The 20,387-nt window shown below is 43.4% G+C and overlaps 2 protein-coding genes across 3 annotated transcripts; both read left to right on the top strand.

Annotated features, from left to right (window-relative positions):
• Positions 1-290: 290 nt before the first annotated feature.
• On the top strand, positions 291-14,786 carry myo5c (myosin VC). Of its 2 annotated transcripts, XM_083667325.1 has the most exons (40): positions 291-423; positions 854-964; positions 1,215-1,386; positions 1,529-1,673; positions 1,786-1,942; positions 2,050-2,193; positions 2,413-2,494; positions 3,051-3,158; positions 3,417-3,520; positions 3,630-3,895; positions 4,016-4,097; positions 4,194-4,334; positions 4,527-4,649; positions 4,855-4,938; positions 5,141-5,272; positions 5,574-5,671; positions 5,813-5,899; positions 6,011-6,122; positions 6,209-6,420; positions 6,608-6,773; positions 7,118-7,264; positions 7,347-7,511; positions 7,659-7,752; positions 7,849-7,912; positions 8,050-8,324; positions 8,542-8,605; positions 8,785-8,865; positions 8,952-9,132; positions 9,226-9,319; positions 9,485-9,548; positions 9,669-9,837; positions 10,044-10,128; positions 10,243-10,341; positions 10,791-10,945; positions 11,215-11,304; positions 11,833-11,983; positions 12,173-12,458; positions 12,639-12,813; positions 13,224-13,304; positions 14,562-14,786. In XM_083667325.1, the coding sequence occupies exons 1-40, from the start codon at positions 397-399 to the stop codon at positions 14,712-14,714; spliced, it is 5,226 nt and encodes a 1,741-aa protein (XP_083523451.1). In that variant the 5' UTR covers positions 291-396; the 3' UTR covers positions 14,715-14,786. The 2 variants fall into 2 exon arrangements, with proteins under 2 accessions (XP_083523451.1, XP_083523452.1); XM_083667326.1 differs by lacking the exons at positions 11,215-11,304; positions 11,833-11,983; positions 12,173-12,458; ... (1 more) ...; positions 13,224-13,304; positions 14,562-14,786 and having other exon boundaries at positions 10,747-10,880.
• A 923-nt stretch (positions 14,787-15,709) lies between these two features.
• Positions 15,710-20,297, top strand: gnb5a (guanine nucleotide binding protein (G protein), beta 5a). Its single transcript, XM_083665866.1, has 11 exons — positions 15,710-16,192; positions 16,750-16,886; positions 17,166-17,207; positions 17,427-17,503; positions 17,641-17,773; positions 18,288-18,431; positions 18,652-18,743; positions 18,924-18,972; positions 19,146-19,242; positions 19,398-19,564; positions 19,819-20,297. The coding sequence occupies exons 1-11, from the start codon at positions 16,057-16,059 to the stop codon at positions 19,828-19,830; spliced, it is 1,086 nt and encodes a 361-aa protein (XP_083521992.1). The 5' UTR covers positions 15,710-16,056; the 3' UTR covers positions 19,831-20,297.
• Positions 20,298-20,387: the final 90 nt, after the last annotated feature.

The raw sequence follows: 20,387 nt of genomic DNA on the forward strand, positions 1-20,387 counted from the left end.
AGTTCACATTCACAAACAGATTAAGTTTCTATGGAAGTCACACAAGTATGGGTGGGACAAACGTGAGCTAGCCACGCGTTCTGTATCCCTGAGCAACCCCACAAGCTCACGGGGCCACAGTCGCAACGTAAGCTTGCGAAGCAATGCATCCTGTTTCTTTTGTTTTCTGAATCCTTGTTCAAATGCACACACCCATTATGTCAAGCAGCTGTCACAAGACTGTTGGGCGGGGCGAGGAAGTCAAAGTCCAATGCACAGGTGAGCGACGAGCTGGACAGGTTGTGCATATTCTCACCGCTGTAATGCGACTGTCAGGAAACTCAAATTCATAACAAAGAGGAAGCGTACGTTTATACATTTGCTACGTGGTTACTAAACGGACAATTATGCTTGACCATGGCGCTATCGGAACTATACACGAAGGTAAGCATGAAAAAGAAAGTGTGAAAGTCCTAATTTATGTCACTGCAATGTCTCCATCAATTTGTCATCACACACTTGCTGAAAACGTTACAGAATATCATGTCTGTTGAACTTCTTTAAGGAATAACCGGTGTATTGCTGTACTGTACATACATGATGTGACGACAATGTCTCGTAAGACGCACATATGCTTTGCTGTGCCATATGGTGCAAAACTGTCCACACCTCTCCGGTCTCAACTTCAACCTCTGGAAGTTTAGAAGACTTAATATGTTGGACATCACCTATAAGCCTATGTCATCTATCAGCTATACAATACAACTATTACTATTATTTGTTGCATCATACAGTATGTAGGAATTAGTTATTCTCCATTCATCATTAGAAATAAGTAGGAATAACAGCAATTCATTGTCACCTGCTCCCTTAGTACAACAGAGTATGGATTCCAGATTCACAGGAAGTATGGAAATCAGCAGAGATTCTCAGGGACTTTAAATCTGGAGATAATGCACTTGAATTACAGCTTGAAGATGGCACTGTAAGTATTCTACACATGGATTAAATACCCTCTAATCCTTTCCTGTTCAGTGTCAGCCTGAGAGCATACATTTCCACTATAATCTATGTTAAGTGAGAATTTTGCATTTCACCAACTCATTGCTGTCTGTCAAAAATGACAACAACATGGTTAATGGCAAAAGTAGGCCACATAGTGTGCTATACCTCTGGAGTTTTACATTACCCAACACAAACATCCCACTGCATCCCAACAACTTTTTGCTTTGCAGGAGCTGCTCTACCCCTTGGACTCAGCGACACCACAGCTACCTCACCTTCGCAATCCTGACATCTTGGTGGGAGAGAATGACCTCACCGCCCTCAGCTACCTCCATGAGGCAGCAGTCCTACACAACCTCAAAGTGCGCTTTGTGGAGTCCAAAATCATCTACACCTACTGTGGTACAGTAGGAAACCTTATTTGATGCCCAAACTTGAACTTTGCATGCGTGCGTGCGTGCGTGCGTGCGTGCGTGCGTGCGTGCGAGATACTTCTGTCTGTATTGTATGTCATGCTCAGATTTTTCCCTCCTCTCTCTTTCAGGCATTATTCTGGTGTCTGTTAATCCGTACAAACAGATGCACATCTACGGAGATGCAGTCATCCATGCTTACTCAGGCCAGAATATGGGGGACATGGACCCTCACATATTTGCCGTGGCAGAGGAGGCTTACAAACAAATGGCCAGGTAAGAATGTTCAACAAAAGAATGTTCAACAGTGCACTATGCCGTATAAGGTTTCTGCCATAAGTACGGTAGCCTGCTGTATAGTTGAAACGAGATACCTTTTCTTTCCTAGAAACAACAAGAACCAGTCTATAATTGTCAGTGGAGAGTCTGGGGCAGGGAAGACTGTGTCTGCCAGGTATGCCATGAGGTACTTTGCTATGGTTAGCAAATCTGGCAGCAAAACACGCGTGGAGGACAAAGTTCTGGCATCCAACCCAATAACAGAGGTATGTTTGGAATCAACAAGGCCCACAGTACCAACGATTATAAATGTATGTGAGTGAGAAATCTGCCGCATCTCAGGGTTTGATAATTGTGTTTGACCGTTTGTTAGGCCATAGGAAATGCAAAGACCACCAGGAATGACAACAGCAGCCGATTTGGAAAATACACAGAGATCAGCTTTGACAGGAGATACCAGATCATTGGGGCGAATATGAGGACATATCTTCTAGAGAAATCCAGAGTGGTTTTCCAGGTCTTACATCATATCACTGCTCTTTTTATACTGTGTGGTGTTTACGTACACCTTTAAAGTATAGGATATTACATTTTTATGATCTGTTGTATTTATTGTCCCGTGTCAATGTGCAGGGGTGGCTATCTCAGTTTCCCCTGGGGGATGAATAAAGTTATCATCATATTATCATCATCTAAAATAACATTATCCATAGTAATTCAACCCTTTTCTCCTCAGTCAGAGAGGGAGAGAAACTATCACATCTTCTACCAGATGTGTGCCTGTGCTGACCAACCAGAGTTCAAGAGCCTGAGACTGTGTGAGTATTTGTACAGTAGGAGTGTATTTGATAGCTTTGCTAGTGTATTTAGCTACTGTGTATGACATAACTACCCTTGATACAGCCTCTATACAGTAAGTCAATAAATCAAGTATGTTCTCAAATTGTAGATTAGATAAAATAATACATGCTAATTACAACAATTTGGGTTTTCTTTGATAGCAAAATAATGTTGTGGTTTGAGTAGAGGAAATGTGAAACAATGAGCTTGCAACGAAGATCAAGGAACTCCTCGTGTGAACAAATTAAAAGCCGGCCTTTCTCAAGGCTTTTTCATTTGTTGACAAATGAAGTGCCTTGATCTTCTTCTAACAGCTTTTACAATTTTTCACAAAAGGAGTGCCTTGATCTCCGTAGCAACGATCTTCGTAGTGTTCAAACAACGTTCCACTCAAGCCACGACATCATTTTGCTCCCAGTCTATTTAAATAAGCACTCTTTTGTTGTTATTTTTATAGAAGCAAAGTAGCGCTTTTTATCCTCTTTTCTACAACTGTTTATTCTCTGTTCCGTTGTTCTGTTGCTGCTTCTGCAGTGAGCGCAGATGAGTTCAGGTACACTTGCATGGGAGGGGAGACAGGTATCGAGGGGGTCGACGACAGGGAGGACATGGCAGAGACGCGCAGGACCTTCTCTCTGTTGGGTGAGTCTCACGTCACTCTTCAGATCGACAGTCAGTTTAATGACCACGGTCCCTATTCACAAAGCGTCTCAGGAGTAAGAGTGCTGATCTAGGATCAGGTCCCCACCTGTCCATATAATCGTATTTATTATGATCTAAAAGGCAAAACTGATCCTAGATCAGTAGCACTCATGCTTTGTGAATACAGGCCCATGTCCTTCTTTCGCCACCTATTGGCATAGTGCGGTCTTATTCCCCTTGTCCTGTGTTCTCATGTAGGGCTGAACAAGGACTTCCAGTCAGACGTGTTCAAGGTGTTGGCGGGGATTCTGCATTTGGGAAATGTAGAGATCAAAAGTAACGGTGACAAATCATCCGTTAGTGTGAGTTTTGCCCAAGAACTACCGTATATGGAACGGCATCTCTTTGCTATATGCGTATGGAGAATGTAACCAGGCAACTGAACGCCAACCCGCTTGCTCTCCCCTCCAGTCCAGAGACCCACACCTGGCTGCGTTCTGTGAGCTGCTGGGTGTGAGTGCAGACGGCGTGTGCCGTTGGCTGTGCAATCGCAGGATTGTCATGGTGGCAGAGACTGTGGTGAAACCGGTACCCAAGGAGAGGGCGGTGAATGCCCGAGACGCCCTGGCCAAGCAGATCTACGCCCACCTGTTTGACTGTGTCATCCACAGGATCAACGCTGCTCTGAAGGTCCCAGGCATGCAGCATACCTTCATAGGAGTGCTGGATATCTATGGGTAACTTGGATACGGTGGTGACAGTTTTATTTACCAGAGATGGTGGTACTGTGTATGTTATTGCTGTTTGTCTTTTTTTAACCCAATTTTGACCATTTTTTACCGTTTCATTTTCTCCAGCTTTGAAACATTTGAGATCAACAGTTTTGAACAGTTCTGCATCAACTATGCTAATGAGAAACTTCAGCAGCAGTTCAACTTGGTATGCGACATCTGTTATTACCACTATGGCAAAGCACTACTTGTCTTCCATTGAAATGTGGAATCAATAAAGTGCTTTTGTCATTTTTCCTATCAGCATGTGTTCAAGCTGGAGCAGGAGGAGTACATGAAAGAGGACATTCCATGGACATTAATTGATTTCTATGACAACCAGCCTGTCATTGATCTCATTGAAGCTAAGATGGGGATCCTGGACCTGCTGGATGAAGAATGCCTGGTAAGAACTTGGAACTTTGGAACTTACTCAAAGAATAGTTGGGAAGAACATTAGGAATGTTTTTTTTTTTTATTACTGTCCTGTGACCTTTGTGTGACTCTTTGTTATCAGGCTGTTTTTTCTCTGAAATATTTTAAAAAGTTTAGATGTGGGACTTAAAACGCTTCTTGCATTTGTCTATGTCCTCGACAGTTTCCACAAGGCACAGATCAGAACTGGCTGCAGAAACTGTACAACTACCTGGATGTAAACCCGCTGTTTGAAAAGCCCAGGTTGTCAAATGAGGCTTTTGTGATACAACACTTTGCCGACAAGGTGCATTCAGAGACTCTTTGGAGACCAATCATTACCTGAACTATGTTATATGGTGTCATATGATTATAGTTGTTTTCAATCATTTACACACACACACACACGCACACGCACACACACACACACACACACACACACACACACACACACACACACACACAAACACCACTATTACTGCCAGAGCTTACTTTTGACTTTGCTCTTTCAGGTAGAATATCAATGCAGAGGCTTTCTTGAGAAGAACAGGGACACACTATATGAGGAGCTGGTCGACACTATGAGAACCAGTAAGGTATTATCACCCCACCTCTTCTTAAGCATTTAACTCAAACATGTTTCACTAATGTACCTACAGTACATGATGATAATAATAATAATAACAACAACAACAACAACAACAACAATAATAATAATAATAATAACAATAATAATAATGCATAGAAATCCATGCATTTCTCTTTTAACACATTTTACCCGTTTGGGGCTCTTCTCAGTTTCCGCTCCTGGCCAACTTTTTCCAAGAGGAGGAGCCAAGCGTTTCATCCACCAAAGGCATCAAAGTGAGGCCAGCAAGGCCGGGCGTGAAACCAGCCAATAAGCAGCTCAGGACCACTGTAGGAAATAAGGTGCCGATGTTTACGCTACTAGACCAAACACTATTTATTGACTTACCAAATTAACCATATATTATGGGAAATAATTTGGCACACATTGTGTTTTTTTGGGGGGGGTTTTATCATGTGATATATAATATACGCCATTTTGCTGACGCTTTTATCCAAAGCGACTTACATTGCAGTGAGTGCATACATTTCAGTATATATGGTCCCAGCAGGAATCAAACCCACAACCTAAGCGTTGTTAGCGCCATGCTCTACCAACTGAGCCACAGAGGACCGCATGTGTGTGACGTGTGTTCTGCTGTAGTTTCGCAGTTCTCTGTACCTGTTGATGGAGACCCTCAATGCCACCACCCCCCACTACGTTCGCTGCATCAAGCCCAACGAGGAGAAGCTCCCATTCGAGTGGGTACACGTCAACCAATCAGTGCTTGGCATTCAAATCAGTGTCAGACATTGTACTTTCAAAAGGGTTTTGAATCTAACATGCCTTCTTGGATGTCGGCGTACAGGACTGTATGTTGAAAGTGTCATGTGCCTTTTCAGATACGACTCTAAGCGGGTGGTGCAGCAGCTCAGGGCCTGTGGAGTCCTTGAAACCATTCATATCAGTGCACAGAGCTACCCGTCCCGGTGAGCCTTCAACCAACCAGACCTCTGTACTTCATCAACAAAATCAACAAGATCAAGCCTCACTTATTTGTATTTCCCTAACTTTTTTTTCCCATTGCTTTTTCATTGCAGGTGGACATACATTGAGTTTTACAGGCGATACAGTATTCTGATGGCCCAACAAGAAGTGAGCCTCGATGACAAGAAACAGACCTGCAAGACGGTACTGCAGAGGTTGATTCAGGTGAGTGCAGCTGAAGAAATGAAGGAGATCTGTGTCACTGTTTACGCATGGGTTGGTATTTTCATCTTGATTCATCTAACCTCCAGGACTCCAACCAGTACAAGTTTGGTCGGACCAAGATCTTCTTCCGCGCTGGCCAGGTGGCCTACCTGGAGAAGCTGCGTCTGGACCGGCTCCGAGGGTCCTGCGTGACCATCCAGAAGCACGTCCGCGGCTGGAGCCAGAGGAGGAAGTACCTTCGCATGAGAGAGGCCGCCATCATCCTCCAACAGTACATCCGGGGCAAGAAGCAAATCCGGTGAGTGGGATCAACGTCCACTACAACAATTTAGTTATCATTTGCTGTTGGCAGCATCCACCTACAGAGGGCCTCAAGACACCTCAGGCATCATATCATTCCTATGGATGGATTTGGGTGGACCTATTCTATGAATTATCAATAAGAATGGTTGTTTGAATTGTCTTTTTTCTCCACTTCCATCCAGAAAAACGGTGACTGCAGCTGCGCTGAAGCAGGGCTGGGCCTCCCTGGTCATCCAGAGACACTGGAGAGGCTACCAGATGCGCCAGATCTACAAGCTGGTCCACATGGCCACTGTAACCATCCAAGCCTTCACACGAGGCTGGATGGCCCGCAAACGCTACAAAAAGGTGCCACAATTATTATTTTAAATATGTTTTTAGGGCATTTCTGCTTTATTGGGATAGAGTCAGTAGAGACTGACAGTAAGGATGGGAGAGAGAGGAGGGATGACACGCAAGATAGGTCGAGGGTCGGAATCGAACCAGGAACCTTGCGATTACGTGGTAAGCGCATTAGTGCGCTACGCCACTAAGCGCCCCCAAAGGTGCCGCAATTTGACTGATGTTATATGGCAGTAGTATCTACCAAAGGTGTCGATTCACCACCAACCAAGACAGCCTGTGAATGACTACATCTACATGTTGGTGTGGTGGCTGTTTGTTCAGGGCGTAATCTTGTGTTTTTTTCTCAGATGGTGGAAGTGCAGAAAGCCCTGGTCCTGCAGAAGTACGCCCGCGCCTGGCTGGTCCGGCGACGCTTCCAGACCATGCGCCGGCTGGTAATGAACGTTCAGCTCTCCTACAGGGTTCAACAGCTCCGGAAGAAGGTGGAGGAGCAGGTAAGGATATCCTTAACTAACCCCCCCAGTGTTGACACGTCTGTATGCCGTGGGGGTTGCCTGAGGTCATGTGTCCTTCCAGAACAAAGAGAACTGTGGGCTGCTCGAGAGGCTAACAAACCTGGCCGGCTCCCACTCCCAAGGCCTGGAGAAGGTACACAGCCTGGAGGCCCAGCTGGGCAAATCAGCCAACGAGAGGGCTTTGCTTGAGGAGAGAGAGAGGAAGGTCAAGGCGGATGCCAGTCAGGTCAGTCGTTGGGCTTGAGTATCCTATGCACTTTGATGGCACTCATGTTTCTTAGTCTGTGTGATTTGGTCCCCTCGTGTGTTGTTTTTAGGTGTAGAACATCATAGCTCTCTTGGTCAGAATCGTGACATTGTTGTTTTCTTTAAGACAATAGCCCAGCTTCAGGAAGAAAAGGACAAGTTGATCCTGGAAAAGCAGAATTTGGAGAAGGAGCATGGAGATTCGATGAAAGAAAAGAACGGTGAAAAAGAGGGAAATTGGCACTGACACGTCTTTCTGTTGTCTTTGAAATATCAACCGACAATGTATGATACCTGTACACCTTCTGCGTTTCCAGACAGCTTTGATCAAATCAAGAGAAATCTCCAAGGGGATCTAGAAAGAGAAGAACGACTAAAAAAGTAAGAATTGCAATATTCACAAGTACTGTTTGGAATTCACTGTGTTACGCCAACTGTACGCCAAAGCAAATCGGTTAATGCACATACAGTACAGCAGTGTTCCATACATAGACTGTTGACATAATGCTCCCTGTCAGAATTGCAGAGAACAACATAGAACTCCAGAAAGAGGACAATGACAAGGAGGTGGAGGCTCTGAAGGAGGAGAACAGGAGACTTAAAGAGGACAGGGTCCGTCTCCAGAGGCAGCTGGAGGAGGCAGGCCAGGTGAACACTGACCTGCAGGAGCAGACCATCCAGCTCACTAAGCATGTCAAAGTGATCCCTGAGCTACGAAAAGATCTCCATAACGTGCAGACCCAGAGAAATGACCTGGACAGAAAGATGAAGGAGCAATCAGAAGAAGCCAGAGGTGCATGCATTCACGTGCTTTCACCACATTTTATATATTTATGCTCATTTTCATAATTATTAACAGACTGTGTTCACCTCTTTTTGGAGTTATAGGTCGAGCCTACTAGTTGGATCAGTTAAATGCATCATACTTTACAATTGTATTAGTGTTAGTATGTATTAGTAAAAGAGCATTTTGTTGTAGTGGTGGGTGGTGACCTTTAATTTCCCTCTAGCCAAGATGAGTATGATTACAAGACAACTGCTTGGTGGCGTAGTTGAAGAGGATGCAATTTCAAGGTAGCCACACACACACACACACACACACACACACACTCACTCGCACATGCACGCACACACACAAACACACACACACACACACACACACACACACACACACACACACATTTAAAGAATACCATATGTTTATTAGGCTTTATAATAATGACTTTTAACACAGCTTATTCACTTGTTAAAAGGTTGACCTCAGATGGTCCAGACCAGACATATGAAGTTGGGGACCTGCTGAATGCTTTTGATGGGCTGCAGAAAGCCACCAGGTTTGGACACATTTCTCCTCCTCATATAATCCCTTTTTATATGCCTGTCAGCGTTGGCTGGTGATTGATTGTTGCTGTGATGGCAGGGTGCTGGAGACCCACCAGAGGGAGAGGAAGGAGGGCCATGAGAGTCAGGTGGAGGGCCTGACGTTTAAGATGGAGCACCTGCAGAATGAGAACCACCAACTGCAGAAGCTATTCCAGGAGAAAAGCAACGTCAACGACAGTATTCGTCAGGAGGTGGCCCGGCTGAACTCTGAAAACATGGTAGGAAGAAACCTCCTTTTTCAATCCGTCCTGAGACCATTGACCATGTTTGACTTTCTGTACATCTACTGTCCTCTCTGCTCTGATGCACAGGTTATCCCTGAGCTGAAGCAGCAAGTGTCAGAGATGCACAGACAAAAGCAGGAGCTGGAAGTCCATTTGGAGGAGCAGACAAGTGAGATGAGAGGTACTATACAGTGTAGGCTCTCTTGTGCCGGAATTTGATACTTTACCAACTTACTACAGTATTACAAATGATAACAAACGGCTCATTATCACTCTTTGTTAAGAAATGGCAACACACAGTACAGTATGCCTTCAACATGTCTTCACCATGTTTCCCATTCTTTAGTAAAAATGGAGGAGGTTTCAAGTGGGTTTCAAAAGAACATTGAAGAGGAAGGTTCCCAACGCAGGTAAAACACTCAAACCTTTAATTCAATCCATGTTGAATTTAATTTAATTCAATCCTCCTAACCTCTGTTGTTGTTGTGGTTGTTGTTGTGGTTGTTGTTGTTGTTGTTGTTGTTGTGCAGGCTCCTTGAGCAGCAGGCTGAGGGGTCTCAGAGGGAGAAGGAGGATTTGGGGAGGAGAGTGGAGGAACTGGAGGAGGAGAATGAACAGATGAAGAGACAGCACCTTATAGAGTATGAGACCAAGACCAGACTGAATCAAGAGGCATCACGACTAACTGCAGAGAACATGGCAAGTGTGTGTGTGTGTGTGTGTGTGTGTGTGTGTGCGTGTGCGTGTGCGTGTGCGCGTGCGCGTGTGCGTGTGTGTGTACAGTGTGTACAGTGTGTACAGTGTGTGCGTGTGTATGTGTGTGTGTGTGTGTGTGTGTGTGTGTGTGTGTGTGTTTGCAAGTGGACACTTGTGATTCACTCAGAATTACTTCAATCCTATTCCAGGACTTTGAGGAGCAACATGATATGAAGGATAGGTTGATAAGGAAACTACAAAATCAAGTCAAGAGCCTTCAAACATCTGAGAAAGGTACGACTATTAGCTGCACAGTCAACAACATTCTGTCACTTTCATTTTTGATATTACCTTTGATATTACCTCCTTTGTTATTCCACTCCTTCCTGTATTTGGTTTCTCCCACAGCCAAATACACACCAGTACCCAGTATCCCCAAAGAATACCTTGGCATGTTGGAATACAACAAAGAAGATGAATCCAAGCTCATCCAAAACATCATTCTTGGTACTTTGAATATCACGAATAACAAGTTTTGTTGTTGTTGAAGTTGATACTCTGCACCATTTGAACAAGGGAATTTCCTTCATGGTCACTTGAATATATGCCCTACTGTAATATTTTCAAATTAAAGAAGAAAAGGTGTTATATGAATGATGTTACATTACACTTACACTTGCCATATTGTTTTATTGTTCTATTTTGTACATTTGTTATTGCTATTTTGTTAATATTTTGCTATTTTGATTATTTTCTTATCAATATTTGCTATTGTTTTTTTTATGTCCCATGCACCAACCTCACCAAGTCAATTTCCTGTATATGCAAATATACTTGGCCAAATAAAAGAATTCTGAATTCTGAATCCTGAATTCTGAATTCTGAATTCTGATGTTACATGTCACCCCTCAGACAGCAGCACTAGACATCCTGCCCATCTCCTGTTGTGTTTTCAGACCTAAAGCCCAGGGGGGTGGTGGTGAACATGATCCCTGGCCTGGCCGCCAACCTCCTCTTCATGTGTGTGCGTCATGCCGACTACCTCAACGACGGCGCTAAGCTCAAGTCACTCATGAACGCTGTCATAAGTAGTGTCAAAAAGGTCGTCATGGTAAGTTGTGTCTGTTTTCTGGGATTCATACCGCTCATCTTTGTACATAAATGAACACATAAATGACTGCGAATTGCAATTAAACTGAGGACTGCAAGCTATTGGCTCCCGCTGGGACCGTAGATACTGAAAAATGTATGCGTTCACTGGAATGTAAGACGCTTTGGGTAAAAGCGTCAGCTAAATGGCATATATTACAATGAGTTACTCACCTTGTTTGGAACAATGTGCTGATGCTGTCTGGACTGTGTTGTTTTCCTGTCTTAAAGGATCACCAAACAGACTTTGAGATGCTCTCTTTCTGGCTCTCCAACACATCTCACTTGCTCAACTGTCTGAAGCAGTACAGCGGGGACGAGGTATGGCTTTTTTCTTTTCTTTGCCCCAATTCACCATCAGAAGCTGTAGGCACCTCAGTAGTTCAGGGATTCATTTAACAGATAATTGACCACGGAGTTTAGACCAGTGGAGGCTGGTGGAGGTAGAAATCGGAGGACGGGCTCATTGTAATGCATGGAGTGGAATGAGGAAGGCACACGTGTTTGATGCCATTCCTCATTCCATTCCATGCACATTACAATGAGCCCGTCCTCCGATTTCTACCTCCACCAGCCTCCCATGTGAGGAAGGCACCGTGGTGACAGCACTACGTGAGGCAGATGGCCGTACTTTTTCCCCACACTCTTGAACCAATGAGCCCGTCCTCTCCTGGTTTAGACGTTGGACAGCATTATTTACTATATCAGTGAACATTTTGTCGTTTAGCTGTATTTAATATGACAATACTCCGAACCACATGCAGACATACAGTAATGACAGTAACAATAACTATGTGCTGTGTGCACATTTTAAAATCTGTAACTGTTTATTTTTGCTTTCTCTCAAAGGAATTCATGAAACAGAACACCCCTCGGCAGAATAAGAACTGTTTGCAGAATTTTGATTTGGCAGAACACAGGCAGATTGTCAGTGACCTGGTCATCCGCATTTATCACCAGTTCATCACTGTCATAGAGAAGACTCTCACACCCATGATCGGTATGTTTATATGAACTGTATGAGCAGAAAGAGGTGTAACCTCAGTTAAACTAACCTGGATCAGATTTCCATGATAAACCCGTTCCACGATGAACTTGTTTACAAGAAAGGAATTCAAACCATCTTTTGTTTTGTCAGATTATTGGCATGAGTGAGTTTCTTAGAGTGAGGCATTTCCCTTATACGCAGTGCCAGGTATGCTGGAGCATGAGAGCCTGCAGGGTATCTCCAGCATGAAGCCGACAGGCTTCCGCAAGCGGTCCAACAGCGTCTATGAGGATTCAGAGGCCTACACCATCACCTCCATCCTGCAGCAGCTCAGCCTGTTCCACTCTATCATGAGCCAGCATGGCATGGACCAGGGGCTGGTCAGACAGGCTGTCAAGCAGCAGTTCTACCTGGTGGGCGCTGCCACCCTCAACAACATCATGCTCCGCAAAGACATGTGCTCCTGCAGAAAGGGCATGCAGATCAGGTGTGTGTGTGTGTGTGTGTGTGTGTGTGTGTGTGGGTGTGGGTGTGGGTGTGTGTCTGTGTCTGTGTCTGTGTCTGTGTCTGTGTCTGTGTCTGTGTCTGTGTCTGTGTCTGAGAGAGTGAGTGAGTGAGTGAGTGGAGATAAAGAAAGCTAAACCGCGTGGCTGTTTGTGCGTTGCAGGTGTAACATCAGTTACCTGGAGGAATGGCTGAAGGAGAATGACCTCCAGAGCTCCAGCGCCAAGGACACTCTGAAGCCCCTGTCTCAGGTCGCCTGGCTGCTTCAGGTCAGCAAGACCACCGACGAGGACGCCAAGGAGATCAATGAGACATGCTCCGAGCTCAACGCGGTTCAGGTACTGTACCCCCCACAGTGTGTCACTTTAAAAATACATACTTTGATTTAATATACAGTACCGGTCAAAAGTTTGGACACAAACAAAGCTGTGTGCAAAGCTGTCATCGAAGCAAAAGGTGGCTACTTTGAAGAACTTTTTTGTTCACTACATAATTCCATATGTGTTCCTTCATAGTTTTGATGTCTTCAGTATGAATCTACAATGTAGAAAATAATACAAATAAAGACAAACCATTGAATGAGAAGGTGTGTCCAAACTTTTGACTGGTACTGTGTATATATATATATGCCATTTAGCTGATGCTTTTATCCAAAGCGACTTACTGTTGTTAGCCATGCTCTGCCAACTGAGCCAGAGGGGACCACCACGATTGACTTACTACATATCATTATCTACCCCTGCTCTAGATTGTCAAGATTCTGAACTCCTACACACCCATTGACGATTTTGAGAAAAGGGTGACGCCGTCATTTGTCCGCAAAGTTCAGGTAAGGCATTGTGCCTCCAGTGAGAAACGTGCGCTGCAATATATATATATATATTTTTTAAATATGTTTTTAGGGCATTTCTACTTTATTGGGATAGAGACAGTAGACATTGACAGGAAGGATGGGAGAGAGAGGAGGGATGACATGCAGGATAGGTCGAGGGTCGGAATCGAACCAGGAACCTCGCGATTATGTGGTAAGCGCATTAGCGTGCTACGCCACTAAGCGCCCTGTGCGCTGCAATATTGCCCATCTCATTAACCTCACTCATAGAAAGAGCATGTGCACGTGACCTTCTTTTTAAACACATTGAATTGTTGAGATTATTGAATGAAATGAACAGCACTTCTCTCAATTGTATATACAGTATACGTGTACCAGAGGAGGCTGGTGGAGGTAGAAATCGGAGGACGGGCTCATTATAATGCATGGAATGGAATGGAATGGAGCCTCCACCAGTCTCTCCATGCATGTCACACAGTCAGGGCAATAAAATAACGAGAGACATCAAGAAGCAAGTGGGTTAGGCTCAAGTAAGAGCACTCATTACTGTGGTTAGGCACCACAGAGCAGATAGAGACTAGTTCAAAGATCTGCATGAACAGCATTTCTGTCAATCCTCACAGTAAACTATTACAGTATTGTATACACTCACCGGCCACTTTATTAGGTACACCTGTTCAACTGCTCGGTAACGCAAATATCTAATCAGCCAATCACATGGCAGCAATTCAATGCATTTAGGCATGTAGACATGGTCAAGACGACCTGCTGAAGTTCAAACCGAGCATCAGAATGTGGAAGAAAGGTGATTTAAGTGACTTTGAACGTGGCATGGTTGTTGGTGCCACGTGGCTAGCCTGAGTATTTCAGAAACTGCTGATCTACTTGGATTTTCACGGACAAACATCTCTAGGGTTTATAGAGAATGGTCAGAAAAAGAGAAAATATCCAGTGAGCGGCAGTTCTCTGGGCGAAAATGCCTTGCTGATGCCAGAGGTCAGAGGAGAATGGCCAGACTGGTTCGAGATGAGAGAAAGGCAACATTAACTCAAATAACCACTCGTTACAACCAAGGTATGCAGAAGACCATCTCTGAACGCACAACACGTCGAACCTTGAAGCAGAGGGGCTACAAAAGGGGGTCCAACCCAGTACTAGCAAGGTGTACCTAATAAAGTGGCCAGTGAGTGTATATGAGTACTATATTTCCCTGAACCCTTCCCATTTTAATGAATGGTTTCTGTCTTTTGCCAGGCATTACTACAGGACCATGAAGGCTCCTCACAGCTCATGCTGGACACACAGTATCGCTTCCAGGTTACCTTCCCTTTCTGCCCATCCTCCCAGGCCCTGGAGCTGCTCCAGGTGCCCAGCAGCCTCCGACTGGGCTTCCTCACCAGGATCTAACGCCACCAGTGGAGGCTGGTGGATGGAGAAATGTGGAGGGTGGATGGAACGGAATGAGGAATGGAGCCAAACACGTGTTTGATATGTGTTTGATGCCATTCCTCATTCCGTTCCATCCGTTCCAATGAGTCCGTCCTCCACATTTCTCCATCCACCAGCTTCCACTGAACCCCATTCACCTTTCACCTTTCACCTCTCACCTGCCAATCAGAGCACATTCATCATGGCTCAAAATAGCCTTTTAAATTAGTGCTGGAAATGTGTCTTGATTAACACTGTGAGACGGTAATGAAACCAGTTGGAATTATTAAGCTGAATGTTACTGTATACAGTGTAAAGGCAGCTGCTATTGCAGTCTTGGTCAATAGACACTAAGTCCCATTTTTAGTCGTTTTTCTTTTTCTTTCTTTTTTCTTTAGAGGAGAAATGCAACAATGTGGTGCGTTTTAAGTAACTAAATATAACATGTTTTTATTTTACGATTGTGTAATTAAGTGGTGAATGTTGCCAGTCAATGTTAACTGACTACCGTTCAAAACAAGGGCCAAATGCTTTTATGAGTTCAAACATAATTGACGACCACTGAAATGCAAGGTCATCGTTTAGACAAGATTAAAACATTTCTCATATAGATGCTTTTCCTCACAAACTGTATTTAATATTTATGTGATTTTTTTTTCTTGAACTTAGTTATTTTTAATAAATAGTTTATATCAAATAGTATTATACTCCTGTTTTGTTTGTGTGAAGAATTCTTACTCAATGTTAACCAGCTGGGAGGCTAGTGGAGGTAGAAATCGGAGGACAGGCTCATTATAATGCATGTAACGGGATCAGGAATTGTATCAAACAAACGTGTTTGATACCATTCCTAATTCCATTCCACGCATTACAATCAGCCTTCACCGGCCTCCCCTGGATGCAGGCCATGAATATCACACGGCTCGGGCTGCAACATTAAGAGAGACATCAAGGAGGAAGTGGGTTAGGCTAAAGTAAGAGCACTCATTACTGTGGTTAGGGACCACAGAGCAGATAGAGACTAGTTCATGGATTCCGAAGCCTACTGTACAGTTTTAAAGTTTATTTTGTGTGATCATCATTGTTATCAATATTGCGAAATGTGTAATATTTATAGTCGGAGACATTTTTGAGGGCTGTTACAGGTGTTTCGAACTTGTTGCCTCAATGGACTACAGCGCAGAGGCTTACGAAGCCTACCCGAGAGACCATCCCTGGAAACTGGAAGAGCATCTTTTCTCTGACGTCATGACAGCTGCATCAGCTGTGAGCCCTAGTGAAAGCCTTTTTGCTGCCCGTCGCTTTGAGAACCGGAATATATATGAGATTTTCTACAATCCCTGAAATGGCTACACAGGAGGTACAACCAAATGAGACTATCACTCACCTAAAAACGGAATCGGAGACATTGAAGACAAAGCTCGAGGATGAGAGAGCAAAACTGCACGATGTCGAACGTGAGTGCTGAAAATCATAGAAGGCCCTGCGATCATAACATAATCTGCTTTCGAATAGGATAAACAAAAATTAAAACTCGACCTCAATAAAGAAATAAATGATGACCATGTTAGTGTTGTGTGTAATATAAGCCTACAGATTTTTGCCAGTATTTCAGCGCATTTACAGATATTGCATAATTTTCCTAATGTTTGCCAATATATTTACTTGCTTAATCACTCCGGATGTTTTCATCTAATAGATTGCATTTATTGCCATTTCTAGCATATGTGCAATTACTAAAGAATATTAGGATGTGTTTATAATTTCTACCAATAATGGTTATTTCTATGAACACTCATAATAAATAAATGTTGTATGGATTGCGCTTGCGTATTCAGAATTAATTGATGTTTTTGACCTTGCAGAGATCAAACGGATTAATTTAAAATCTAATCGTTTACCTCACTAATCCACAAACCGAATGTGAAATATTAATGTCTGGGCAAATACTAATAGCACGCTAGTCATACGGTTTCACCACAAGGCTAACATTGGATATTGGTCCCTACTACAGTACATCAAGTGGCGGAGAAGGTGGATGGACTGGGCCAGTTTGTCATGAAAACCAGACGAACTTTGAAGGGACATGGCAACAAAGTTCTCTGCATGGACTGGTGTAAAGACAAACGGAGGATCGTGAGCTCGTCACAGGTGAGTGTTCCTCATTTAAGACTCTGAAACCTGATGAGGGGTTCTGAAGTGTCAAAGGAGAAGCGCCTGTGCCTTTAACCCCTCCCTTTACGACATCGACTGTCTCTGTCCCTGGTGCTGAATTTAGTTTTAGTGAACTGAAATAAGTGATCCAACACCATCAGCTGGGGTTGTTAGAGGAGTGATACACATTTTGTTAGAAAATATCAAAGAATATCCTAGATCTACTTGTTGTTTCAATGGTCTGATACGTTTTTTCCCTCTGACCTTTTGTTTTAGGATGGGAAAGTAATTGTATGGGATGCCTTCACCACTAACAAGGTATTGAATGTATTTGTTGACTGTAGGACAAGAACAAAGCTAATAGATAAGATTGTTACAAAAGAGGAAAGCAGATATTTGACCAGTGTTTTATCAATGTTCTTCTTTCTTTATGTAATTAATCCTGCAGTAATTGTATGCATGAGTGTGCAAATACAGTATGCAACGTTGTGTGTGTGTGTGTGTACTTTGTAAAACATGCTTTATGTTATTTCCTAGGAGCATGCAGTGACCATGCCTTGCACATGGGTGATGGCCTGTGCCTATGCCCCCTCTGGCTGTGCAGTAGCTTGTGGGTGAGTCTCTCCGTCCGAGACCCTACACACCCCCAAAGAACTTAGAAAGCAACACACATCCTTGGACATGTCAAATGACCACACTCTCCCTAATATATTGTATGGCACAAAGACACCTTAGTTTTGTTCTGTTTCAGTGGTCTGGACAACAAATGCTCAGTGTACCCCCTGTCCTTGGACAAGAATGAGAACCTGGCCGCAAAGAAGAAGTCTGTCGCCATGCACACAAACTACCTGTCTGCTTGTAGCTTCACCAACTCTGATATGCAGGTGAGAGAGGACATCACTTCTTCGTACTGTGTGACAAATATGCTCATAAATTGTCACCTTTTGTTTTCTGCGGGAATATTCTTTAATGGGCTGTGAATGGCACAAACCAATACTGTACACAGTGGCAACACTGAATGATTAACTACAATCTATGATGAAAGCCATACTGTATTTCATACTGTATTTCATCTCATTTACTGAGCACAGTGATGGGAAATCACCGTTTTTTACTCTGTACTCTGGGGATGAACTTCTATGCTTGTTAAATAACTCATAACAGTCAACTGTTCCCCTTTTGATGTGGCTGGTCACATGCTTTAGCCTCAGCCCATTCAGTCTATTTATAGTCTGCCTAGAGAGAATTCCTCATTCTGAACAGCCTAATTTAATGCTGTCTTCACTCTGGGCTCCCACCTGCAGTAGTGTAGTGAGCTTATATCCAGGATGTACAGTCTAAGTCCCTGTGTTACCTTTGGGATCCTGAGATGGAGTTTGTCTGACTCTTCTGTTGCAGATCCTGACATCGAGCGGAGATGGAACATGTGCATTATGGGATGTGGAAAGCGGGCAGCTGTTGCAGAGCTTCCATGGTCACGCTGCGGACGTGCTCTGTCTGGACCTGGCCCCTTCTGAGACAGGGAACACCTTCGTATCAGGGGTGAGGACCTTCCTTTCCAAGTTCACCCCTCTCCTTCTCAGTGCATAATGTGGAGGTTTCCCGGACACAGATTAATCTTAGTCCACGATTGAATCACATGATCAATAGAAAATCTCCATTTAAGACACTGTCGAGTCTGGGATTAGGCTTAATATGTGTCCGGGAAACCGGACACATGTATTATACCTCTTTCTTTTTTTCTCTTTCTGTATTACTGCAGGGCTGTGATAAGAAGGCCAACGTATGGGATATGCGCTCAGGGCAGTGCATCCAGTCCTTTGAAACACATGAATCAGACATCAACAGTGTCAGGTAAGGTCACTTCATAAGATAAACATGTTAAAAAGTATAGAGATCAATGTAGATATTTAGAACTGTATGCCAGGAGAAGGATGTTTATGATGTCATAAAAAAAATTATATATATCTTCATATTCTAAACTGTTTTGCATTGTTATTTATACTGTCTGGCTTTGTGTGTTTTGGCTAATAGGTACTATCCCAGCGGGGATGCGTTTGCGTCAGGCTCGGATGACGCTACGGTAAGTTATCACCTTTTATTTACCGCTCTGTCGCTGCCATTTAACCTCAAACAAGGTTTAGTTAAAAAAAATTACGAACAATTTTCAATCATTTAGTATGATGATAATGCACAAGAGCATTCTTACACCTGGCTCTCTTAAAAATCAAACATTAACCACTGAGTTTATTCCAGTGTCGTCTGTATGACCTGAGGGCAGACAGAGAAGTGGCGATTTACTCCAAAGAGAGCATCATATTTGGGGCTTCCAGTGTTGACTTCTCTCTCAGTGGTAAGACAAAAATCCTCATTTGACCTCTTCATATAGAAGTTTCAGTGATTCAACCCTAACAACCCATTCACTGAATGGGATTTTTTTTTTTTCATTAACAGTAGTTAATGTTGCAATCATATTGTTGAAAGAGGTCATGTTCTTGTTTTTCTCAGGCCGGCTACTTTTCGCGGGTTACAATGACTACACCATCAATGTGTGGGATGTTCTGAAGGGGACCAGAGTGTCCATCTTGTTTGGTCATGAGAACCGTGTCAGTACTTTGCGTGTGTCCCCCGATGGGACAGCCTTCTGCTCAGGATCCTGGGACCACACTCTGAGGGTATGGGATTCAGTTTGTCACTTAATAATATATTTTTAATCTCTATTTGCCAACTCCATTTTCTATTTTACTATTTTAATTGAACTTTTATTTAGTGGCTACTGGTAAATTGTGGAACAGCATGATATGAATATTGAGTGATTTGTCACCACTGCACGTTGTTGCAGATTCAAAATGGTTGAATGGTTGCAAATCCAAGGTTTTAAATATGTATTTAAAAAAACAAAAAAAACAATTATCTTTCTGAATTGCAGGTCTGGGCTTAAGGATGAAGCTATGGAAGAGGAAAACTGACCCAGTGAATTCAGTGGTAGATAGATCCAGGCAGCCAGTTGAAGACGCCGTTGTTTCAATCTGCTTGAGTACAATCATAGAGATAGGCTCAGATTCAGTTGTACATACTGTAGTGCACTGGAACAGGCACTGTAAATATTCCAGTCGCCTGTCCAAGAAGCACACACCATGGGTGTTAGTCAGCTTTTATTAAAGGCACACCTTCATAACAACCTTACCAATAGATCATATTAAGTAGCCTATTTCAGATGAGACGCGGTCAACTTCATTAGATGTAAATGCATTTATCAAGCAAAAAAAACAAAACAATGGTGAATAGAGAGAGACTCTGATAGAGCGTTGCATGAAGACTAGTGGAATAGTTGTGGAACTACACAGTGGGAGAGACATGTAGAGACAAAATACAGAAAGAAAGAAAGAAAGAGAGAAAGAGAGAAAGAAAGAAAGAAAGAAAGAATGGATGAATGGATGGATGGATGGATGGATGGATGGATGGATGGATGGATGGATGGATGGATGGATGGATGGA

This window comes from Argentina silus (assembly GCF_951799395.1).
Source record: "Argentina silus genome assembly, chromosome: 3".
Classification (NCBI taxonomy): Eukaryota; Metazoa; Chordata; class Actinopteri; order Argentiniformes; family Argentinidae; genus Argentina; species Argentina silus.